We start from the raw sequence: 9,896 nt of genomic DNA on the forward strand, positions 1-9,896 counted from the left end.
ACTCTCCCCAAATCTTATGAGAACTTCCGTCTCAATGTCGTTATGAGAAAGGCCAACTATACTCTTAATGAGTTATTGAACGCTCTAGTTACGGCGGAGGGAGTCATGGGCACGCGAAAGGAGAAAGAGGTTCTTGTCGCTGCCAAGGGATCTGCATCTTCGTCGAAAGGCGGGAAAAATAAGTGGAAAGGTCCAAAGGGCAAGAATGACAACGAAGCTAGTGGGAGTGGCAAAGCCAAAGTGGACGGCCCTACCGACGGCGTGAAGAAGCCGACGGGAAAGGGAAAGTGCTTCAAGTGCAGCACAAGTACTTTGGAGAATGGAATTAAATAAGATAACCAAGAAAATTAAATTGAAAGCGGCATGGTCCGAGTGAGTATGTCAATTTCGAGAATTTAATTTTCAAGGTTAAAATGTGGTCATTGCTTAGATATCATATCAAGTACAATGTACAACTCCCATAGGAGTCCCTTCTTGATGATGATATGGTCTAGTTAAGGTGCCAAACTATTAATTTCTTTTGTCAAAAGGTTAAGTTGACATGGAAATTAAATGACTAGGTGAATAGTCTGGTTGAGGAGTTCGTGTGTAAACGTCCACCCAACGTGGCTTGCACATGGGATTCCTTGAGCCGTTGGAGGTTTCATTAATATTGTTTTATCAAAAGGTTACAATATTATTGTTACGAACTATGTGCTTTCATGTTCTTACATGTTTAAATTGTTTACTTTCAGATATGTCTATGTCTCCGATCATTAATTGTAACACCCCGTATTTAGTTACCTTACAATAGTATCGATAGAGTCGAGAGGGAGTTATTGATGGATGGTATGATGAGTGAAATAGAGATGTTAATTGTTTTTGAGTTGAGACGAAGTGCGAGAGATAGAGTCGAGGTAGTGATCTAGAATCACTATATAGAAGATTAATCTAGAATGACGATTAGAGTAATGACGAGAGTTGATCTGTTTATAATGTGATACCTTGCGAGTTAATTGTTTGATGTTATATGATTTATATGATATGTGCGCATTTATATTATTTGAGTCAGTATAATTTTCGAAAATTAGCACAAATGTTTGATTACCGTCGCACACTTCTATATTCACCACCATTATTTTATCCTTTTTCCCACATGTGGAAATAGCCGATTTGATTTGCTGCTAAGGGGAGACAAATTACTATTCAAGCATTAAATGCTACTTATCATGTGGAATGAGATTCTTGATAAAACCGAAGCGTCTCTCTCTCTCTCCGTCATTTCTCATCTTTTCGGCCCTTCGACTTCTTCACTCTCTCACGAATTTCTCTCTCTCCTCCATTGGAGACCAAGCTCAAAGCTTCACCAGTCACCACTGAGACCAAATACTCCGCTAAATCTAGCCTTAAACACTCTCCACGCCTGCTTCAAGAAGATTTGCTGAGTTATAGCCTGAAGAAACCGATAAAGACGCCCTTTTCTTGAAACTTTTGGAGTAAGTGTTCTGACTTTTCGAGTCTAGACTTGTTTGTGAGAAGTATGTGGTGATTTGTGTGAGCAATAAGATGTTTTAAGCATGAGAAACTTCCCCTTCTCCTCTCTTCTTCATTTTCGAAAAAAAAAAAACCTGGGTTTGTGCCCAGTAAAAATCCTTCTTTTCTAAAACAAGATGAGATATGTGTTACGTGATGTTTTGTGTGTTATGTGATGATCTGAAGTGGTTAAAGTGTGTTTTACAAAACTTAGGCTTGAGCATGAGATTTTGCAAAACTGAGTCTGGAGATAAGAGTTTTTACCAAATGAGTTTGATGATGGTTGAGGATGGCAAAGTTGTTGAGTTTCCGAGTTGCTCTTGATTTCAATATTCTGCCTTGAGCCTTGTTCTCAGAACCGAGAAGTCATTCCTGGGGCATGCCAGAGAAATCGTTTCCCCGCTGGCATGCCAGAGAATTCATTTCTCCGCTGCTCTGTCAACGAGTTCGTTTTCTCTGAAGTTCGATTCCTCTGGAGTTCGTTTATTTCTGAAGTTCGATTCCGCTGGAGTTCGTTTCCTCTGAAGTTCGATTCCTCTGGAGTTTGTTTCCTCTGACGATCGAGTCCTCTGGCGATCGAGTCCTTAGGCGATCGAGTCCTCTGACGTTTGATTCCTCTGGCGACAGAGAGTTCACCATTCCGCTGGCAACAGAGAGTTCGCCACTCCTCTGGCGTTTCTCCGCTGCTCTGCCAGAGAGTTCATGATTTCGCTGCTCGGGCAAGTTGATTCCTCTGCCCTGGCAAGCATTTCTCCGCTGTTTCGCCGAGCTACCCCGCTCAACTCGACAGAGTTTTTCCACTTCGACCACCGAGCATTCCTCTGCTCTGGTCCCCGAGTCAACTTATGTTTCCTTACTTGTGATATGTTTTTGAGTGAGATGTATGCTTAAGTGTTTATGCATGCTTATGTGCTTGATTGCTTTTAATCTAGCCTTCCGAGCGAAGTTAAGAATAAGATTAGAGTTTTATCATAGAGTCGAGTGATTAGACGGAGATAAGCTGAGAATGTTTATGAGGAGTGTTATATAGGATTAAGGCTAAGCTTTTTGTGAGAAAGTTTCTAACTAGTTCCTCACTTGTCACATGCACTACTCCGATGTTACAACTACAGAGACCAGTCGAGGACGCAAGTGAAGATCACTTCGAGTACCACCTACAGTAAGCTGAGCACTACAGGTGGGCAGTATGTTGAGATTATGTTGAGAATGAAACTAACGAGTTTTTCTGAAATGATTTATTGATGTCTATGGGCTTATCAAATGATGAATTAAAATGATGTTTATGAATTGTTTGACTTGCCAATATTTCCAATGATGAACTTGTGTGTTACCCTCTACTGATGAGACGAATTCGGATCCTGCCACAAGCAGGGTTGTGTACACAGAGGTGACTGAGAGCCGTCTTCGGGTCGGCCGGTCACGGTGCTTGAGAAGGAGGCCTACTTCTCAGTACCTTGATGATGATAATTTGTAGATGCGGTACATACATGTTGATTATTTGTCTGCAGACACTCCTTTATGATGTTTGATTATGAAAACTGCATACACAGCCTCTTTGACGTTAACTTAATTTCTATGTATTGCTGATGATTATGGCAAGCATCAAACATATAGCTCTAAGAGCACTTTTCTTATCTTTCGGCGCCTGCCCACTGAGTATTATGTACTCACGCCCTGCATATATTTCTAAATGTGCAGGTTAAACATGGACAGAGGATGGCGTGGTGTTGGTGGGGAAATCGTTGTTTCGAGTGATCACCTTTTGATGCTTTTCCGCCTCTATGGCAGCTTGATGTTTTTGAAGCTGTTCCTGGCTTATTTAAGAAATAGACTCTCGGCTATATGTCTTCATACATATAGTACGATCACCTTTTGTTGTGTAACTCTGTATATACTAGAATCCCTGTACATATTTGAATTACGACCTTTTGATTGTGTAACTCAAACTCCGATGTTTGACTTTTATGGAAATGCCGATGATTATAACCTATAAGAATGTTGAAGTTGTTATGAGTTGTCTATGCTTCCGCATAAACGAGCTTAGTTTTACAGCCTTCGATCCTTCTTTCATTTAGTCGTATCGATACCCGGTCTACGCTATCACTGGCTAGGCGGCGGGCTACGACAGAGTGGTATCAGAGCAGGTCGTCTGCTCTGAGTTTGTTTCTTGACTAAGTCGGACATTGCTAACACCTATCCTTAAAAGGAGTCCTAGTCTAAATTTGAATCTTAGACTAGCAACAACACCCCAACACCCCATCTCCGCCTGCTTATCGAGGTAAGAGTTTTGATGTTTTGATGTTCATGATGTTTTTGATGTTTTGATGTTTTGATGTTTTGATGATCTTGATGTTTTGATGTTCTTTACTGCTTCTATGATAAGTTTCGAGCTTGTATCTGCTAATGAGTTAACGAAATGGCTTAATGATGAAAATGCTTGAGGAGATGGAGTATGACAAGAGGCAACACTTGTCCCTTTTATGGGGAGATTTTGAGGCTAGTGTAGCCGTGGCACCACCGTACCAAAAGAGAACGAGTATGTTGTTGATTGAGGAATACCAGACGGGTGCTACGTTCACTTTTGATGAACACGATGTTAATATTACAGGATGCAGAGTCGAGAGAATACAGCGACGCAAAGGCAATATCGCGAGGCGATGCGAAATTGGTTCAGGACTACTGGACCTCAAGAGGGTGATACATTCGGAGAATTCCTTGTGCGTTACCATAGCCGCTGGATGGAGGCTACATCTTGTGGCATCGGCGAGGCTGAGGCCATTACGCACCTGATTCCGCAGCTCCCTGGGGAGTGGCAAGAATGGGTAACTTCCCTAGTACCCCACTACATCTTCTGGAATGATTTCGGGCGCTACTTGGGCGCCGACTTCCGTGGGTTCATTGCGATGATTAGTTATCGCTACTTTGCTTTCGGTGATCCACCTTCACCGCCTTATGGGAACTTGAATGGACCAGCGCCAGGAGGAGCAGAAGAGGCACCCCCACTGCCAACAGAGCCCTATCCAATTATTCCTCCACCTCCAGCTGATCCTATTTCCGTTACGTCTGAGCCTGTTGTCTCAGCGCCGATTGCTTTTGAAACTTATTCCCCTGTGAGGGATCATGATCCATTCTCATCTTTAACACTCATGCCATTTCCCAGTGCAAATTTCCCATCATGGGATTTTTCTACGGTGACGGCACCTCTGCCATTACCGCCCTCTGAAACGACACCGACTGTTGTGGTTGCCGAGCAGCCAATTGTTTCTACGAAGCCAATTGAGATTGTCCCCTTTAACCCATATCCAAGGGTTGCTCCTTTGCCTGAGCCGGGCACCTTGGCTTTTCAGACGATGATGCACGCGATTCTGTTTTCGCCATCGCGAGTTGCCCAGGAGGGAGGATCACGCCCTGCCCGACTTGATAGTGATGAAGAAGAATCCGAGGAGGAAACTCCTGCGATGACGGTTGGCTACGGTCGGACTCGGCCACTGCAGCGGAAGACTGCCGCTAATGGCGAAGAGTCGTGGGTGCCTGTTCCCGAGATACCTGTGTACGGGCCAATGATGGATACTGACGTGGAAGATGAGACGGACAATGATAGCGTTTTTCGCTTAATTGATGAATATGAGGATGGAGAGGCTGAGCTGAGAGAAGACAGACAAGGTGATGAAGTAGAGAGTGGAGCGCCCGGAGCTGATGGTGGGCGATGATTGTGCTGATTAGCATAGATGTTATTATGCCTTTTGAGATGCTTGATGATGAACATAGATGAAATAGTATAGAAGTACGCATTTATAAATGCTTAGTATAATGATGCCTGTGTAGAAGGGGTATCATTGTAAAAATAGGGATTTTTTTTGGATGTAAATAGATCCCAACTTTTGTGAAAAGACCTCAAAGAGGCAATTTTCTATGTATATATATGTTTTACTTGATGATTGATGTTGCCTGATTTGATGATAATGTTGCTTGACTTAATGAGCGATGATAGAATTGAGTAATCAATAAATGAGAGTTTTGAGATGATGAGAACACGATAGAGTAGAGGTAAAGAGAGTTTACGTTAGAAGAAAGAAATTAGATGAGATGAGAGCGCCGAGATATCTGCGCCAGAGCGAAACGAGTTCGCTGGCAAAACGAGCCCGCTGGCAAAGCGAGTTCGCTGGCGAAGCAAGTCCGCTGGCGAAGTAAGTCCACTGGCGAAAAGACTTCGCTGGAAAAGTAATTTCCTCTGGCGAGACCGTTCCTCTGACTTTTTGATTTCGCTGCACTGACTAGTGATCCCGCTGTTGAACGATTCCGCTGATGATTGATTCCGCTGAGGAGGGATTCCTCTGCTCTGATATGATGTTTCCTCTGATGGACCATGCCCCCTCTGACTTTTTATATAAATCGTTTCTCTGCTCTGCACTGTAGCATAGAGAGTTTGTTTCTGAGGTTGATGCGAATTTTCCTTTCCTTATAGTATGCCCCCGAGAAGGCAAAATCGGAATCGAGTAGAAGAGGAGGAGGAAGAACAGAGAGACCCTACGCCACCACCTCCACCTCCTCCACAGCAAGAGAGGAGAGTAGAAGAGCTCTTCCTCCGACAAAATCCACCTACTTTCAGTGGAGCCGGAGACCCCGCTGAAACAGAAGAATGGATCAGAAGTATGGAAAGGATCTTTAGGTTCCTTAGATGCAATGATGCTGAGCGCCTTATGTGCATGACTTACCAGCTGAAGGGGTCCGCAGATTTTTGGTGGGAGGCCAAACAGAAGACTTTGACCCCAGAGCAAATAGATGAGCTTACGTGGGAGCAATTCAAAACAGCTCTCTGCGAGAAATATATACCGCGTAGCTATCGCAGAAGGAAAGAAATGGAGTTTGCGAGTCTGAAGCAAGGAAATAAAACAGTAGCTGAATATGACCGTTGTTTCTGTGACTTGGCTCGATATACACCATATCGAGTGGATACGGATGAAAAGATGTCAGAGTTGTTCTGTGCCGGTTTAAAGCAAGAATTTCGAGTTGTCTTAGCAAGTCAGAGCGCACTCACGTATGCCGAAGCACTGAACAGAGCACTAGACATGGAGCTGGCAATGCAGCCAGAGAAGACGAATCAACCCTCTGTCCCCCTTTCAAACCCGAATGTTCAATCGGAGAGTCAAACCTTTCATGGACAAGGGCAGAAGGGAAAAAGGAAGTAGGACGAGAGAAACCAAGGTCCCGAGAAGCCGTGGCAAGGTCAAAATGCGCCACCTTTTTCTCAAGGCAAAGAGAAACGACAGTATGCAGCCCCAGCGGCAGCAGCACAAGGACCAAGAGGAGTACCTCCCTGCCCCAAATGCAATAAGTTACATTTGGGAGAATGCAGAATGGGAACGAACAGCTGCTTCACCTGTGGCAGAATCGGGCATTACTCCAACCAATGCCCGAACCGACAGCAAAGTGGAACCGGTGGAAGACAGAGACCGTTCCAGCCGCAGCTCAAGGCCATGGAAGGAGTCCTACCGCTACCACAGCCAGTACGCCAGCAGCCAATGCACCGACAACAGCAGCCGGGAAGACAACCAACTGGGCCGCAGGCGAATCAACAGCAACATCATCAACGAATGTTCGCGATCAATCAGAAAGCTCAAGACCAGAATCGGGGAAATTTGACAGGTATAGGCGAGATGAAAGGCGTATCCATAGTAGTTTTGTTCGACACTGGAGCGTCACATTCTTTTATCTCTCACACGTGTGTAGATACTTTAGAACTGAAAGTAGAGTCTGCTCCACAATGTCTGAAAGTGACTACACCTATAGGCAGAACTACTACGGTGTCACACGTTTGTCCTAACGTAGAATTTGAATTAGGAACGTTGAAGCTCGAGGCTAAGAATCTGAGGGTGATGCCTATGTGGCACTTAGATATAATTTTGGGAATGGACTGGTTGGAAGAGAACCATGCAAAGATACAATGCAAGGAGAGACAAATATCATTCCAGCCACCTGGCCAAGAGCCTACTGCCTTCATTGGCATTGAAGGAAAATGGAAGAAGACGCCGATTATCTCGGCTTTGCGAGCCAAGAAGCTTTTACGAAGGAAGGACACGCTGCATATGTTGTGTATTTGAACCAGAAGGAAGAATCCCAAGCGGATATTGATGACGTACCAATAGTGCAAGAGTACAAAGATGTTTTCCCTGAAACTTTGCCAGGTTTACCACCTGATCGACAGCTCGAGTTTACGATAGATCTCGAACCTGGAGTCGCACCGATGTCGAAAGCGCCATACAGGATGGCCCCTGCAGAGTTGCAAGAATTGAAGCTGCAACTCCAAGAGCTCCTAGACATGGGTTTCATTCGACCTAGTGTTTCCCCGTGGGGAGCGCCGGTCCTTTTTGTCAAGAAGAAAGATGGCAGCCTGAGGTTGTGTATCGACTACCGAGAGCTAAACAAAGTAACGTTGAAGAATAAATATCCGTTGCCCCGGATCGACGATTTATTCGACCAACTTCAAGGAGCATGCACGTTTTCAAAAATCGATTTGAGAACGGGATATCATCAATTGAAGGTACGAGCAGATGACATTCCGAAGACAGCTTTTCGCACGAGATATGGACATTATGAGTTCACAGTTATGCCTTTCGGACTAACGAATGCCCCTGCAGTATTTATGGATCTTATGAACAGAGTCTTCCACGAATACTTGGATAAGTTCGTGTTAGTGTTCATAGACGATATCTTGATTTACTCAAGGAGTAAACAAGAGCATGAGGAGCATCTGAGGATTGTTTTGGAGAGACTGCGAGCTGAAAAGCTTTATGCTAAGTTCAGCAAATGCGAGTTTTGGCTCGGAGAAGTAAATTTTCTCGGCCATATCGTTTCGGCGAGAGGGATTGAGGTAGATCCGGCGAAAGTAAAAGCAGTACAAGAGTGGAGATCGCCGACTACGCCACATGAGATCCGAAGTTTCCTAGGATTGGCAGGTTATTATCGACGATTTATTGAGGGCTTTTCAAAAATTGCCAAGACATTGACGCACTTGCTAAAGAAGGAAGTTAAGTTTGAGTGGACGGATGATTGTGAACGAAGTTTTCAGGAGCTGAAAAAGAGACTCACCACTGCCCCGGTGTTATCCGTACCCAAGGCAGATAAGGAGTATGCTGTTTACACGGACGCGTCGAAGAATGGTCTAGGATGCGTGCTTATGCAAGAAGGAAAAGTAATAGCATATGCTTCACGACAACTGATTTATGCCTAATTGTTCTAATTTTAGGGGTTTGCATGTGCTTATTTTAAGTTAAATCTTCTGGAAATTGGTGCGTTTTATGGTCTATTTTATGCTTTGCAGAAGATTTAGGTTTTCGAGATGAAGAGTGCAAATCTTGGAGAATTTGGGCTAAGAATCGTGTGTTTGTGCACACTCTAGCATGGAAGAGAGGCAAAGCCCCCGTGCCAGAACCGAGAAGGCCGCGCCAGAGCTAAAACCCCGCGCGGAAGTAAGGCCAGAGAAGTCAGGCCAGAGGAATCAAAATGCCAGAGGAGTCACCAGCCAAAGGAGTCACCAGCCAGAGGAGTCACTAGTCAGAGAAGTCTCTAGCCAGAGGAGTCAAAAGTCAGAGGAATCGAGAAGCCAGAGCAGAAGAATCACCTATTCCTCTGCCGAGAAGCGCCAGCATCAGAGAAGTAAAGTCCAGCGCTCGATAGCAGAGAACTCACCGTTCCTCTGGCGAATGCCAGAGAGGAAGCGATTCCGCTGGAGACCCATTCCTCTGGCGAATGCCAGAGCGGAAGCCATTTCGCTGGCGAGAGCCCCGAATTCCACCAGAGTAGGAGTGTTCCCAGAGCGCGCATTGCAGCTGGAAGTTGCCTTATTTTGCACGATTCTATTGCCTTTAGAATTCTTCTTTGCATGGCAACTTCCATGGTGATCCATAGGGAATTGAAGTCTATAAATAGGGCCATACTTTTCATTGTAATAATCAATCCCTTGCCCTAGTTTTAGACGCCATCTTTGCAATCTGTTGGCATCCGAAGCTTAGGAATTTACTTACTTTCATAGTTTCAAGTTTTTATTGTTCTAAGTTAGATTTCAATTTCGTTTTTAGTTTAGTTTCTTGGATTGTGATTGCGTGACACGATTACACGTTCAAGGATTTTACGGTATTTCGTATTTAATTTAATTTATTTCTGTTTAATCATGTTTACGTTTTTCATTCATGTTTATGTTTTCTTCTTAATTATTCAATTTAAATTATGCACTTTAGTTTATGCCTAGATTAGAAGTCTTTACTTTTACAAGTATTTACTTTCATAAGTAGGTTTAATTTAAGTTCTTTAAAATCTTGTCTAGGGTTTAATAGTTCAATTCGCCTAGCTTAGTTTTACAATTCGGTTTTTACTTAAGTTTTTAA

The 9,896-nt window shown here is 44.0% G+C and overlaps 1 protein-coding gene across 1 annotated transcript; it reads left to right on the forward strand.

Moving 5' to 3' along the window:
- The first annotated feature begins 5,978 nt into the window (after positions 1–5,978).
- LOC130994225 (uncharacterized) lies at positions 5,979–6,701 on the forward strand. Its single transcript, XM_057919262.1, has one exon. The coding sequence runs from the start codon at positions 5,979–5,981 to the stop codon at positions 6,699–6,701; it is 723 nt and encodes a 240-aa protein (XP_057775245.1).
- The last annotated feature ends 3,195 nt before the right edge of the window (positions 6,702–9,896 follow it).

Source organism: Salvia miltiorrhiza, chromosome 7 (genome assembly GCF_028751815.1).
Source record: "Salvia miltiorrhiza cultivar Shanhuang (shh) chromosome 7, IMPLAD_Smil_shh, whole genome shotgun sequence".
NCBI lineage: Eukaryota > Viridiplantae > Streptophyta > Magnoliopsida > Lamiales > Lamiaceae > Salvia > Salvia miltiorrhiza.

What these genes read in the sequence shown, in the direction of transcription:
- LOC130994225 (XM_057919262.1), top strand. Translation starts at nt 5,979, where the DNA reads ATGCCCCCGAGAAGGCAAAATCGGAATCGAGTAGAAGAGGAGGAGGAA.